At 48.0% G+C, this 15,498-nt stretch overlaps 1 protein-coding gene across 6 annotated transcripts in view; it reads left to right on the forward strand.

Annotated features, from left to right (window-relative positions):
• NAB1 (NGFI-A binding protein 1) overlaps nt 1–15,498 on the forward strand; it is a 46,308-nt gene that overhangs the window by 16,802 nt on the left and 14,008 nt on the right. For 3 of the 6 annotated variants that reach the window (XM_064718404.1, XM_064718406.1, XM_064718407.1), the window contains 2 exons: nt 8,989–9,819; nt 15,241–15,374. In XM_064718404.1, the coding sequence (XP_064574474.1) occupies nt 9,004–9,819; nt 15,241–15,374 (950 nt within the window). In that variant the 5' untranslated portion in view covers nt 8,989–9,003. Of the gene's footprint in view, nt 1–3,576; nt 3,827–4,165; nt 4,335–8,988; nt 9,820–15,240; nt 15,375–15,498 lie in introns of those variants that run through there. The other 3 variants (XM_064718405.1, XM_064718401.1, XM_064718403.1) reach the window with 3 other exon arrangements.

Genomic DNA, 15,498 nt, shown 5'->3' on the forward strand with positions numbered 1-15,498 from the left:
ACAAACTGGGGCAGGGTTGTACCCACACCCCTGCACTGTGCTCCTGTGCTCCAGCACCCCTCCACTCCTCCAGTGGCAGTCGGGGAGGTTGGGACCGACCACGGGGATGTTCTGCAATACCAGCTGCTGTGTTGGCAGCCTTGGAGTTGCCTCTGGGTCCGACTTACTGTCTTGTCTCCTTGAGTATAATTGCTCACTGCTGATGGGGTTTTTTTTCCTTTCCCTTTGATTCTGTAGCGCTTGTACCCTACTCAGATTCTCATCAATCTCGCAATCTGGGGAATCTGAGGAAACAGAGAACTGATCATCTGCAGACTTCTTCTGTACATTATGAAAGTGTCCCTGTGCCATGTGTGATTCCAATCTCTTTTTCCTTTAATCAGACAGAACATCAGTGTGTCAGGCTGCACCAGTCAGGTCTTTGTGCTGGGTGGGGAAGGACGGAGCCGCTTCTGCGGAGCTGCCTCCGGCTCCCTGGAAGTGATGGCACATCTCTGGCTTCCCCCTCCCTAACCCTCCACCTCCCCACCCTGCTCAGCTCAGCCTTGCAAATGCTCCATGGCAGGGCATGTTCCATGTTCCATGCCTGCTGGGGCAGGCTGCCTGAGCAGCACTGGCTGCAGGGAGTCCTGGAGGAGCGGCAGATTGCGTCTGCCTGGCAGCCTGTGTGCGCCGCAGGTGAACCCATTCCTTGCTCTTTGGAGGTCCCCAGGGACCAAATCACTCCGTGGAATTGGCCAGAATTGTAATGATTCCCACTCAGGTACCTTAGCATGGTGGTAGAACAAGCATAAGTAGAAGGTTGGGTGGGTTTATGTGGGTGCAAGGGTGCTCTTTATACATTACACTGGAATGGTTCATCACAAACTTTCCAGCATTCTGTAGGACTAGTCTGTCATGAAGATCAGACTAGGCAGTCCACACTAGGTAAGGGCATTCAATTTTGGCATTTATTCCCTAGCTTGTAAGCATTTTTGGAAGGAAAGGAGATCAGAAATAGAAGTGGAATTCTGTCACCTTCATCTTTTCTTGTGTTTTTTTCACTTAGTGTTACAAGTTTTTGCTTTTACCTACCTGTACTCTCAGTACACTACAACCATTTCAATACTGAATGGAACAGCTATAAAATTAACACAACTCTGTTCATCCCTCCCTTCCCATTTGTGCAGGGCAACATCTGAAGGACACTTCTACCTCCAGATGTCAGGACATGTGGGAGAGGGAGCAGACTCAGAGCTTGTGTGTCCTCTGTGGGATGTAAGCAGAAACAGTACCTAGACAGGAAAGTGTTTGAATGTTAATGATAGGACAGTGCTAAAAAACACTTTAGAAACACTTTGCTGCTTTTTTTTTTGCTGGGGAAATCTCAATTTGTTGGCTGCCACTGGCTTTTTGCCCAGCATTCTCAGATCTGCTGGTGAAGGGAGATGGCAGAGCACGTTTGTCCTATTCCTCTTCCCCAGAGTGAGATGCCAGACTGGAGCAGATATGCTGCTGTTCCTAAGGACACACTGCAGTGGAGACTATAGTCTGTTCAATCCTTTCTACACCTGCCTTGATATATTCAGTAGCCCAGGGCAGGGCTGAGTTAGACCTCACTCACTAGCAGCCCCTGGAAGCAGAGCTAAGTGCTGTGAGAATCTCCACAAATCCATTGGGATGCTCCTGGAGCAGTGGTGTTAGTCTCCCTATCACTAGGATTCTCACAGCCCCAGGCATGCACTGTCCCTGCATCACAGCACTGCCCTGGGTGGACTTCAGCAATGTCCAGGAGCTTCTTGTGGGAGAAGGGATTAGTGTTGAGCACCCCTGGTTAAAATTTGGCTTTCCACCTTGATGTGCATTGTTCCTGCTCCTTTTCTACAGGAGTGGCTGAATTTCTGTAGCATGGTCTATAAAGCATTTAGGACGGAAAGTCTATAGAAGTGTGATACTAATAATATTTTACAGCTTTAATTACCATGATTGTAGTGCCTAGAGGCGTATGCAAAAACATTTTGAGTGGGTGGAGGGGAGGCAGTGCTGTGAACATTTTTGTGGTTTTGCTGGGCAATGCGCAATGGAGTTTTCTCATGGGAACCACAGCATGCCAGGGAGAAGAGCTGCCTCTGCCTCCTCATCTGCCCTGCTGGGATACTGGGATCTTTGGGATCACACCCCAAAGATAGACAGCCCCAGTCACTCCAGTTCTGGGGACAAGCTGTGCTGACCGACACTGCTCTGCAGAGGGGCTCTGGGGCAGGTGCTGCCCGTTCCTCCAGGCTGTTTTCCCCCAGGCATCATCCCTTTTGTGCAGCCAGCTTCATCCGCGGGGTGATTTCGGATTGGGCAAGCGCTGATTTGGGGCCGGGCCCTGCCAGCAGGCTGGGGAGTGGCGCAGACGGAGCTCCCGCCAGCCGCCCACCCGAGCAGCCGTGCCTGCGTGGGCAAGCCGGGGACACACAGAGGGCTCCTGTGTGACACCCACCCGCGCCCTGCCCCGCTGCCAGCGCGCCCAGCACCGCCGGGAAACTGGGAAATAGCCCGTGCAAGTTCTGAGAGCTTGGGTGGTACAAAAGGAAAAGGGTATGGAAAAAAGGGTGCTTGCGTTTCCCCAGCATCCTGCATGCTTAGAACTTTTTCAGACTTTGTTCCTAGGTAATTTATTAATTTTTGGACTCTTTTATTTAGTTTTAGTGACAGTGATGTGACATAGATGTACAAAGCGTCAGCCTTCTATTGGAAAAAACTGAAGGAGAAATTTGGTTTTGTTTAGAGCTGTTCACCAAGGAGCCAGGTCATCACTCTGCCTCCTGCCCGGCCTGACCCTGCTCAGACAAACAGCCAAGGTATGGATGAGAAAGCAAGGGAAAAGGAAAGGAAACCCTGTGTGAAAGGTATTCCCAGCTCTAGGTGGGACTGGACGTTGCCTACAGGACAAGCTTATTTTATTGAGGCTTTTTTTCTCCTCACTCGCTATTTTTTTCTACACATAATGTTTTTTTCTTCTGTTGTTATCGGCACTAAATATGAGTTAATTTATTACTTATTACTTAATTTTATCACTGAAACATTACCTAATTTTATCACTGAAACATTACTTAAAAACTTATCGTTTAACCAATTCTCCATCAGTAAAACAACTACACGCTCCGTTTCTCCTCGTTCCAATTGCCACTTGGTACTTTCGCACCGGTTTCTGCGTGTCGCACCCCAGGCCGGCCCTTTCACTCAGCGGTGTGCCCGGCCGCCAGGGCGGCTCGGCGCGGTTCCCGGGCTGTTTTCCCGAGGCAGGCCCGTGGGGATCCGCGCAGTTCCCGCGGGGGCGGCGCGGGGGGGTCGCGGCCGCGGCCCCGGCGCGCTCCGGCCGCTGGGGGGCGCTGCCGCTGCCGGTGCCGCCCCCGCCGGGCGCTGCGTCACGCGGCGGCCGCGCGTGGGCGGGTGGCGGAGCGCGCGCGGGCTCTCCCCATGTGACCGCGCGGGAGGGGGCGGCGAGCGGGGGGGCGGGGGCCGCTCCCTCCCTCCCCTCCCTTCCCCTCCTTCCCTCCCTCCCCTCCCTTCCCCTCCTTCCTTCCCTCCCTGCCGCCCGCTCGGCCCCCGCGCACGGCGAAGGCGCGGCCGCGACGAGGCGAGGTGCGGCGGGGCGGCCGCGCGCCCCCCCGGCGGTGGCGGCGGCAGCGAGGCGGTGGCGGGGACGGGGACAGGCTCGCCCACCCGCCCCGTCGATGGGAAAGGAGGAGCCTGGGCGGGGGGGGCGCGGGCAGGAACTTCGGCGGGGCTGAGTCTGCGGCCCCGGGACGGCACCGAGGGGAGCCCCGGGCAGCCGGCGGCGGCGGCCAACTGCAGAGTACGTGCGGGGCGGCCGGGGGGCGCGGGCAGCGCGGCCCCGGCGCCGCGGGGCACGGCCGGAAGGAGCGGGCGGGTCGTGCGTGGGTGCTTCCCGGAGAAATCCGGCGCGGGGGGGACGGGCGAGTGGGAGGAAAGTGCAGAAGCGTCCCCGCCGTGTGCGCCGCGGGGCGGGGGCGGCGGGCGGGACGGCGCGGCCGGGCCGGGCGGAGGCGGCGCCCCGGCGGCGGGCGCTGCTCCGGCGGGGTCCCGGGCAGGGGCGGCGGGGCTCCGGGCGCCCCCCGGGCTCTGCGGGGCCGCGCCTCTCCCCGGCGCGGACGGCAGCGGTTGTGCGGGAGCGGCGGCGCCCCGCGGGGCAGCCCCGACGGAGAAGGCGCCCCGGGAAGGTTCCTGACACCGGGCTCGGCGGCCGCGAACTTTGTGCGGGGACCGCGGCTGCCCGTCCGTGCCCGCCGCCAGGGTTTCCTTGCCGGGAGCTCCATCCCTCGGTGCGGGACCCTGCTCTGGAGGTATTTGTGCGCTCGTCTCGTCCTTACGCGAAGGGTGTTTTTGCACGTTTCGAGTTTCTCATTAGTTGAGGCGAGGTGCGGGTTTGTACGTAAACGCGGAGCTCACTCATCGGCTGTATTTTGGCACATCTCAGAGCTAGACTAGACTATTTAATTTGCGAAGTCTCTCTTCTGCAGCTACATGTAATTTTCTCCTCCTGCTAAAAGTCCTTTGGAAACGCTGCAGAAATGTAATGAATATGCAAAGCAGCCAGCTCTCAAACCCAAACCCAGTTTGTCTTCAGAGACTTTTCAAAACGCCCAAAGTCATCAAGATACATTATGAAATAATCACTTTTGCCTAAAATACAGGGATGTGATGTTTCACACTTTCTCCTTGTATTCCTAATTTAATTGGTGACAGCTCAATTAGAATTCACCTGAAATAAAATCTCTACAATCGGTTCGCGTCGCTCGCTTGCTTTTACTTCCCGTGCAGCATTAAAAAGCAGGAAAGCTGCTCAGGAAGCCCTTGTCCCATGCGTACATCCCACAGCTCCCGAGTTTTCCTTCTCCCGGTGCTTCACCCACATCCAGCACCTGCCTACTTGAGCCGCGCATCTTCCTGCCCCCTCCGGGAAGTGTGTGCGGCTCCGGGCACGGAACCGGTGCTTTCCCCTGGTTCAGGATGCCGAGCGGGGCTGCCGCTGCCCCGCTGTCTTGATAGAGGGAGCAGGAATAGGTTGTGATTCCTGCACTAGCTGTTTACAAATATTTAAGAGCGCTCTGTGGTGTCTCTGTGGTTTTTGTTTTCCTTTTTCCCAGGAGTTATGTTTGTGGTCAGAGTTAAGGTGACAGCCAGTGTTTGGAGAGGAGGGCATGGCGTGTAGGGTGATGGGCTGTGGATGTGAATGAGGTAATGTGGAAAATCAGAATGCATGGTTGTGGGTTGCAAAGGCTGAGTGAAAATCTAACTTGTGATTTCCTGGTTCTCCCAAGGCTATAACCGTATGCAGCCTTGTGTTTTTTTTAAACAGCTTTGTCTTCTGTGGGGAGTTTTCTGGCTTCTTTGTTCTATATGTGAAAAATGTAAGAGAAGGCTGCTTTTCCCTGTGTGTTCTGACTCTTCTCACTGGTATGGACAGCAAGCAAAGAAGAGGGAGAAGTAGTGGCTGAAGTGCTGTGGCTGTGTTCATTTATTCCTGTAGACCTCCCCGTGCCAGCTTTGCATTCCTGCCTCTTGCTGGAGAAAGGGTTTGCCGTTGTGTCCGATGTACCTACTCACTCCTGAGGCAGCAGATCGTTGTGGCTGCCTTCTTAGGATTTGCCAGAGGACATGACCAGGCTGTTACTCCTGAACCAGGCTGGTTTGGGATCACAGATTAGACAGCCTAAGACTTATCGAGCAGGCTGCAGAAGAGGAGGATCACACACGGTGCCCCAGGGTCTTATCCAAGATGCTCTTCCTGGTGAGGAGCAACACAAATGTCCTGGCTGTGAGCTCTCCCTGTGCCTTCTCATTGTGTAACCTCTTCTCGTGCTCACCCTTTGCCCCAAAAGCACAGTGCCCAGTGCGCTAAGAAATGAGAACAGTGGTGGAAAGCAGAGTTTCAGGGCTCTGAGATGCAGCTTAAAGGTCACCTGGAAGATGTGGGGCGCTGAGACTTGAGTGGGTGTGCTGAGGCTTTGCGTAGCCGGCCAGCTGAGCAGGGCCAGCAGCAGCAGTGCCAGGTGTCCTTGGGGCTCACAGCCTCCTCGGGCTCAGGCAGTGCTGTGCTGCTCTCTCAGCGCTCCTTGCTCGTTGCTTGTCCTCTTCCCAGGCCTCACTTACTCCTGCAGGTGGACTAGCAGAGCTGCTTCCCGGGCTTTGTGGGCTGGGAGCGAGGCGAAGCAGGGACCAGAGCGCTCTGTCGGGAGAGTCTCGGAAAGGGGAGGGAGCCTTCCCCTTGGGACAGTTCAGAAATAACTTGGGATGGCGTTGAGGTGAGTGCTGGAGGAGCTCTGTTTAATGCAAGGAGAAGACAGGTTAAAAGGAGGAGTGTTGGAAAATGCCTTCTCTGCAGAAATCGGTAGCACTCGTACGTGGAAAAATTGCTCAGCCCTCTCAGGAGTTACTGCGCTGAATTTGAAAAACAGAATGGGTCTTTAAAGTATGAAACAAAGGGATTTCAGTCTTGCTTTAAATGCAAATCTCAACGCAGTCTGAACCGTGGACTCTTTGCTGGTGCCTCCATAGTACATATTAATCCACTTTTATCTGTCATGAGGAGATTTGTTGATTAGAAGCCTCTGGGTAAAGGCTGCTCATGGACTGGTGCTGCTCTTCCAGCCTGTGGGCTGGAAAAATGAGTTCAGTTCCATGGCTTGCCTGGAGCTCTTGGGCTGTGTGTAATTCTGCTGCCACCGTCCTCCCAAGATTCAATTTAGCTCTCTGCACAAAGTCCATTTATGTAGATTTATGTAGATTTTGTGCTAAGATGAATAACTTTCAGAGGAAATGGGCCTTCTTTTAGAAGTTATATAAGTTAATTTGTGGTATTGATGGTGAAAAGTCAGCATCATTTGAAATGGGAGGGTAGGAATATTTTACTGGAATGCCACTAAACCATAAGCTGTTAATTTTGTTTATCTTGACAAATTTTGTTAAGAATGGGAGGATTTTTCTAAGAAATTCAGTGAAATAATGGCACTTTTTACAACAGTGAATTCTGTGCCCTGTAAAGAGTTACCTTTAAGTGATTTTCTTCACTTTCCTTGTTTCTTGTATCTTTGAGTGTTGACAGTACTTGGTTGATATCCTGCAGTTACCTATTCTTTCCGAAAGCCAAACTGTATTTCTAAAATATGTAACTCTTAAATATTTACAGTTTCACCCTGAGTTCCTAAGTGTGTAGTTTATTAGCTCTTAAGCTCACCAGCAGCTCCTTGAGGTAGCTCTTTGAATCTGAACTGCTATTACTGCCCTTCTGCTTTACACGTACTGGCACACATACCAGGAATGATAAGTTCAGCTGGTGGTTTGAGGGTTTTGTATGTTTTGAGTCTTTTTTTTATTTCCCCTGGGCTTCATCTCTCTTCCTGAAGAGATTGACTGTCAGTATCCTGTTGCTGCCACATACATTTCTGGGAAGTTTCTCTTGGCCTCCTGATTTTATTTTTCTCTAGTAGAGTTAAATCAGAATTTTGCAGCAAAAGCCTGGTCTTCCAGATGCCTCCTGAATAGAGGTTGGGCTCTGCTTGTTTTGTCTGTGTGTTTGACTTGCTGAAGAAAAGGCTTATGTTGTGAAAGAACCACAAAAATAACCAAACCATTTTTAACAATATTTTTCATGTTTTACAATATGAAAAAGCATGTACTGTAAAAATAATTTCTGACTTTTACTTTTGATAATCAGTCTCCCAATGCCCCATAGCAAATGTATTTGCTTGCATTGCAGTTTTGGAGGAAGGGGAGTTGCACAGTATTAAAATACTTTTTCCCTAGTGTGTGCAAATCTTTCTGTAGGTGTTGTTTTTTAGGTTACTACTGTGTGTTTTTTCAAGTCCAGTGTAATAGTAAAGCCAGAGCAATGTTAGCAGACCTGCTCAGTGTTTTAGTTCTTTACTTTCTCAACCAACTATAAATTACATGCTTTAGACCTTATTGATTGGTGGTTTAGTGTAATACAGTAATACTGGAAATTATCTGCTTGTTTCTGTGAAAGCCACCACAGAGTGAAGAGGTGTGTGTGTGAGATCCTAGGATTCTCTGAGGAGTTTATTAGTTGTGCTGTAACTGGATAAGGGGTTTATGAAGTTGAAACTTGTGCACATGTTTTTTCTTGCTGCTGTAAGAGCTGAACACTGCAGAGATCTGTCTGTTGGGAGCCTTTAAGCACAATTGCTGTATTGCTGAGTGGTATTTCATGTCTCAAGTGTCAATGACAGGGAGCCTTGTTGGCAAATGAAACAGGCAGGTGAATTCAAACTAAGGTTTTTAAACTATATGTGTTGGAATCCATCAGTATTTTAGCTTTGTCTGCAGCTGTTGATGCCACAATTAAGATCAGCAGAGGCATTAGATCCCTTTTATGTGAACAGGTAAAACTGTAGAAATACTTGATTCTTAAACACTCTTTTAGTGACCCAACCTGATAAATCCGCTGGGATTCTGTGAAGCACTTTTCTTCTTTGTTTTCCTTTTACAGTCCTCCATACCTTCTATAGGGGGAAAATGATGCGACAATTAAGAAAAATTGAAACTGATGAGATTTTTTTTTTTTCTTCAGGGAATCAACTATTCTGTAATTGTTCAGAATGTGTTTTGTGATCGTTTTGATCTTAAGATACAAAAGAGAATAGAGTAGAATCTGTGAGTTATATTGGCTGACATTCTTGGGAACAAACATGAAGTAGGAATGTTGAAAACAAGCCAGCTTTGTGTTTGAATCATGGGTTTTTTTAGGTGCATCACAACTATCTGCTGATTTGGTTTCTTTCAAAAATGTTTTCATTAAGTTAACAAGTAAAAAAATAGAGCTTTTGCCCCTTAATTATTTCTGTGGGTGTTGTTGTAATGAGAGAAAGAAAGGCTGTCCTCTGAGTTGACAGCCTTGTGCAAAGCTGGGTGGTGGGACAGCACATCGGGATGTCGGTGCTTTGGTGCTCATCTTGTCTCTGTTCTTACTGCTTGCAGGTTCTGTCGGCCGTGATGGCGTCAGCTCTGCCCAGAACCCTTGGAGAACTGCAGCTCTATCGAATACTACAGAAAGCAAATCTCTTGTTCTACTTTGATGCCTTCATTCAGCAGGGTGGTGATGATGTCCAGCAGCTCTGTGAAGCAGGTGAAGAGGAGTTTTTGGAGATAATGGCTCTTGTGGGCATGGCTAGCAAGCCGCTTCATGTCCGACGGCTGCAGAAGGCCTTGAGGGACTGGGTCACAAACCCTGGCCTTTTTAACCAGCCTCTCACCTCCCTACCAGTCAGCAGCATTCCAATATATAAGCTGCCAGAAGGCTCTCCTGCGTGGCTGGGGATATCCTGCAGCAGTTACGAGAGGAACAGCAGCACCAGAGAGCCTCACCTGAAGATTCCGAAATGCGCTGCCACGACGTGCGTGCAGAGCGTGGGCACGAGCAAATCTGATGTGGGGAGCTTATCACTGCAGAGCAGCAGCGAGCCCAGGCTCTGGCAAGGACACCACACCACAGAGAGTGAGCACAGCCTTTCCCCAGCTGACCTTGGCTCTCCAGCCTCACCAAAGGAAAACAGCGAGACCCTGGATGCTGCTGCTGCTCTGTCAGTCGCTGAGTGTGTAGAACGTATGGTGCCCTCCCTGCCCAAAAGTGACTCCAATGAAGTCAAGGAGTTACTGAAAACAAATAAGAAACTGGCAAAGATGATTGGTCACATCTTTGAGATGAGTGACGATGACCCTCACAAAGAGGAGGAGATCAGGAAGTACAGTGCAATATATGGCAGATTTGACTCGAAAAGAAAGGATGGCAAGCATCTCACCCTCCACGAGGTAAAACAGCCTGAGTGGAACTGGGCTTCCTCCCCTATTCCTACACCTTTGACAAGATGTGTTTACAGGGTATACTTCATGTATGGGCACTTCTTGCTGAGTGGTGAGAGCTGTGTGTCTGAAAGTTGTGCATTGAGTGCTGTAGGCAGGCCTGGCCTGACGTGGAAATCTCAGGTGCAGCCCAGGTCTCCTTTTGTGGGTGGGTATGGGTGAGTGTGTGTGTGGATGTGTGTGGTGATTTGGTGTCATCAGAACTGCTCGCTCGCTGGTGTGGCCTCTCAGACAGAAGGTTTAGAGAGTTTGGCACCCAAATAGCAACCACTAGCACCCTGAGCATGGCCTTGGGCATTGTAACGATTTGCTACATTCTTAAAGATGGTATTTCCTTGCAGCTTTGAGAGTAGACTTGTTTGGAAGGTCAGTAACTAAAATTCCTTGTGTCTGATGTGATTGCTACCCTCTGCTGTCTTCCTTCACCTCAAGACTCTGCTCTGTAGCTTGTGTACTTGAGAAAAGAATTCTGTCAACGAGGTCCCTACACTCAGTGGCATGGATTATTTTTTTGTTTGTTTGAATTGAGATGAAGCTTAATCATACAACCTATGGGCTTTTTTGGCCATAGTGGCCTTAGGCCTGTCAAGTGACATTCAGACTGCGTGAGGAGGAAAGGAGAGGATGTCTCAGTATTGATGGGTAGTTCTAATCTGAATGTTTGTTTTTTCATCCCTGAGAAGCATCTCTTGCCTTTGAAAGTTCCTGTGGGCCTTCCTTGCTCCTCCTGTGGCATTCCTGAGGCTCACGCTGCATGTGTTGTAACGCAATAGGTGTGTCTGTGTGGGGAGTCGTTTCCTAGTGCCAAAGTGCTGTACAAGAGGAGAACAAACATTAATTCAGAGCTCTGCCAAAACGCTGTTGATACGAATGCTGCATCAGCATTTTCACAGTTAACAGTGATTGCAAAATTTCAGTTGGATTTAAAATTTGGCATGTAAGGCTTAGCTCCCAAAAGGAAAGGCAGTGTTTATGTTACAGGAGTGCCAAAAAAACTGTACTGGCTTTAGCCTTTTTTCGCTTCAAGAAGAAGTTTTGTAGGTGTGTGATCCATAGCATAAGACTGAGTTCTCTTTATGCTTCTGAGTAGAAGGGCAGAAGGAAACAAGGCGTATTTCTTTACATTTTTATTTACATATTTACATTTATAAGGCAACTGCACATCACTGGCAGTGACTTGACAAGGGCTTTTACTGCAGACTGGGGAGACACTTCCACACTAGTGAGCCACATTCCAACCACACAGTTCTAGCTCTGCAGCTTACACTTAACGTGCTCTGTGGCTTCATGTCAAACACTTATAATCTATGAATTCATCTACTGTACAAGACGAGATCTCATCTTACTCCCCTGACCTTGTGGAAGTCTCCCTTGTAAAAGAACAAGCTGTGTATGAGATGGAGGCAGGATTTGAAAGGATTAATTGTGTAGATGCCCTGTATACATGGCTGCAGATTCAGGATTCAGAGAAAGGGGGTTCTCCTCACCTGAGGATGGAGGCACTCGAGGTGTACAACAGTGTGTGGCTGTGTGCTTTCACAGCTTCTCTCTAGGGTAGTGACTGCAGAAAATGCTCTGAAATCTGGGCAGACTACTCGTAGGATAATTTTCTGGCATCCAGCAGTGTACTGGGAGGTGGGCTCCAGGGGCACCTTTTGTGTAGGCTCAGCACTTTCTCTGCAAAACTGGGGGGATGAACCCTGGGGTAGTAATTGAAGGGAGTGGGATAGCAGTGAACTGGAAGAAAGGACAACTGCTCTGCCTTGTTCATTTTTTTTGGTATTGCACTACAGACCTTTACTACATCATTGTAAAACCACGTTTAAAAATGGAATGAGAGCATGGTTTGGCTTTAGGAAATATTTCTATCGCTATTGTGATTAAGGGCACAAGATCAAAGGAGTCTGTGGTTGACTTATGCCTCACTTACGCATGTGGGGCCTCACTGAACTTGATGGGAACTGCACACATGCAAGCAAGAAGAATTTGCTTGTAATTAGTTTACTGTTGGCTTAAAGAGGCTGGATTTCACAAAGTTCTGCCTTGAACAGTTTTGTCTTCATTTTCTGCTTACGGCAGAAAATAAATAGCAGCAATGAGACCAAATTTTTTTTTTGTTTAAAATCTGCTAAACCAGAGTTTGCCTTTTGTAAAATCAGCCTTAGTGTGTTTTTGGTTCTGATGGCTTAAGGAATTTGCTACTCAGGGGGAATGACCTTAAACAACCAGGGAGGTAAGTTCCTGCAGGTCCAGAGACCGTTTTTCTGCACGTGTTAATACGTTCCAGAGTTGTCATTCTGCCTCATAGTTCAAGGTTTCTCCTTGCGGCTGGCAAGGAACAGCTGAATAAACTTCACTGTGAATTTAGAAAGCTTACGTAATGGTTAGCTTTTTAATGTAAAGATTTGGGTATCTCTGGCTCCTCAAGCAGAGGGGAGTTGGATGCAAATTAAGATCAAATATGGTAGAATTGTCAGTGGTGAATTAGTGAGAATATTTTGTTTCAGAATGAGCACTGAAGTGTCTCAGAGGGCTGGAGCAGCCATTAGAGGCCTGTGAGAGCTGCAGACACTGGGCTGATTGGAAAGTGTGTACTCTTGGTAGGAGTATTTGCATAAAGCATTAATCTGACATAAAATCTTCTGAAGGCGTTCCAAAACTAATAAACATGCTGTCCTTAATCCATCCCATTGTTTCAGTGTTACACAGCTTTTCAAACACAGAGAGCACTTAATGTTTAAAGTTGGACTGGAGGAGGGATGAGTACAAGGCATGCCTCTGAACTCAGTGACCTCTGCAAAATTGAGTCAAGTTTGTAATTTGCATTTTAATTTTTCAGTCTTTGTCTCATTACCTGTAAAAGGCAAAAAAAAATCCAGTTCAGTGGAATTAGAAAAACTAGCAATGAATTTTGTCTAGCTAGGTTTCTTCCTTTTCTTTTGCTGACTCACCAAAACAGTAGGGCTTGGTATTTAATTATGTGGTTTCTGGTGGAGGAGTCTGTGAACCCCATCAGATGGAAATATACGCATCCTTCTCCTGCATGGTTCTGTGCTGCTCCATATCCTCTTTAAGGCTTCCAACAAACAGATTCTTTATTTTTAGGCATGCAATGCTTTGTATCTGCAGTATTATGCCTCCTGAAAAGGCAGAAAGCCATGATGCACTTCAATTCAGTAAGTCTGAATGTGACCTGAAAGAGAAACCAGGAAAAACAAGCAAATAAACATTTGGCTTTTCTCACATATTAGGATAAACAGCATTTGCCTACAACTACCCAAAGCATTTTCAGTCATTTCAGCTCTTTGCAACCTTTCAGCACTTGGAGGGATAAAAAAAAATCTCAAATTATTTTGTAAGCATTAGCTGTATTATTCATCCTTGGCAAAGTAATAGCTATCAGTGTTACAGAAATTAATGCCTGCTTTGGATGGTAATTATTTTAATCGGTGTTGTATTAACTTATATTGTATCTTTTTCCCCATTGTGTTTTTTTTCTGGAAAGACAGACATTGTGGAACAGCTGCTCCTGTCTAAGGGGTAATAGTTTGTTTTTTAAGTACCTGGTATTGTACAAACATAGTAACCTGTTCAGGTTAAGCCCTTGTACATCTGATCTCTGTGAGATTTGGGATTTTTGTCTGCACAGAGACTAAAGGATCGGGCAACGTATCTAGTTCACCTGTTAAAAACAAGTTTGTGCTCTGACTAACATTTAGATGCCATAGGAAGTGCCTTACTGAGATCAGAGGCTTTTAGGCTAAACACAGGAAAAATTGCTTCTGAAATATTAGGAGCAGCAGTTCTGTGTGAGGTTTCGCTAGAAATACTGCAAAGCTGTTGAAGAAGAATCTCAGGTCTTCTTAATACATGTGTTTTGTTTTCTCAACCTTCCTGGAGAGCAAGTGTTGCATTGGGCAAAATAAATGTTTGGTAGTTTGGTTGCCACCAAGCCCCATGGTGAAGGAGAGCGTGGCTGTGTGTTGTTCATGTGCTGTGGTAGCTTCCATCCTTCAGGGATGGAGCATGCAGCGATTTGCATGAGCTGCTGGCCTCTGCTTTAATTCACAGGTGACCCTGCAGGGTGGCAGGGGTCAGGAGAGGAGTTCTTGTCCTTCTCCCAAGGGACAGCTGTGAGTGCAGACCTGCTGGTCTGTGGGAGCGGCAGGTTTGGTGTCTGAGGTCACACGCGTGCTGTGCCGCCAGGTGCGGGGTCAGGGATGGCACATCTCCATCAGCATGGACGTGCTGACTCTGCTGTGGAAACCAAGCTGCTCTGCAGTATTCACCAGCCTGGGACAGATGCAGGATATACTGTTGACACTGGCTCCAAAGCAGCTGTGCTCCTTTGCCAGAAGCCAAGCCTGTTCAAAGAAGCTTAATTTCTAAAAGTAAAAGAGTAGAAAGAGCTGTGGGCACTTGGTAAAAACACCTGTAGTATTCTCTTGGCCTCTTGTTGTTATGCCTCATTACACGTTCTGGCTGCTCTTCAGCTGAGCAAAAAGTGAGAAAGCCTCTTCAAGCCCTGCTTGCTGTGGAAGGAGCTTGAAATAGCCTGTCCAGCATCTCAATTTGTGTCCCATGGCATTAATAATGTTGTGTCCATAGTGCTGACCATAGGCTTCTTGGACAGCAGTACTTTTAAGCTGATATAATTCACGACAGTATCACAACTTCTTATAGGCTTCTGAAGAGCATTGCAAAACCATTTGGAGCTTCAATTTCAGGCTTTTCCTCCCCCCTCAACTTCTTTATGAATCTTTTGCCAGCAGCAGAGGCACTAGAAATGTGTCCTGGCAGGCTCAGGAAAACATCCTTGAAACAAGTTACATTTGATTCATGTCTGAAGATAGTCTTCACAAACACGAGGGTGAGAAACATAGCTAAAAAAAGTTTAATCGTTTCTTAAACCATCACCTTCTACAGAATTTATTCTGTATTCACAAGGGAAAGCCATCTGTACCCACACTGTCAGGGTTGTTTTTTTTTTTTTTCCCCAAGTCCTGGGCATATTGCGTTTATAAAAATAGTCTTCCCTGTAAGCCAGGCTTTGGGAGCCAAACACTGTGAACATTCAGAGCTACTGTTTTATCCTGAGATTTAATTAGTGCTGGGATGAAGGAAAAGCAGTGCACATTGAGACAGTCTTACAATAATGTTTCACTTTATGAACCAGCTACATTCATATCTTTCCTCTTCCCAAAGAGGTTACCTGGTTTAGTAAGGGGGATAAACAAACTGAAGAAACCCCCCAGGGTTTAGCGTACAATTATAGATGATTTTACTTGCTATCAAAATTCTTTATTATTTCAGGAGATGTACATTTACCAGCACAGTAGGTGAAATAGTGCCTGTGTGTTTGATTTGCAGCTAACAGTTAATGAAGCAGCTGCCCAGCTGTGTGTGAAGGACAACGCCTTGCTGACCAGGAGGGATGAGCTCTTCGCCCTGGCCCGGCAGATCTCTCGCGAGGTCACCTACAAGTACACCTACAGGACCACCAAGTAAGGCTTTCCTTAGCTCAGAGGGTCTGCACTTTTGGGGAACCAAGCAGGCTGACAGCATTTCTTCTGAAGCACTGGACACACGTCTTCTTGCTCTTCAGTTAGTCCCAAAGCTTATAGACTG

This window comes from Zonotrichia leucophrys, chromosome 7 (assembly GCF_028769735.1).
Source record: "Zonotrichia leucophrys gambelii isolate GWCS_2022_RI chromosome 7, RI_Zleu_2.0, whole genome shotgun sequence".
NCBI lineage: Eukaryota > Metazoa > Chordata > Aves > Passeriformes > Passerellidae > Zonotrichia > Zonotrichia leucophrys.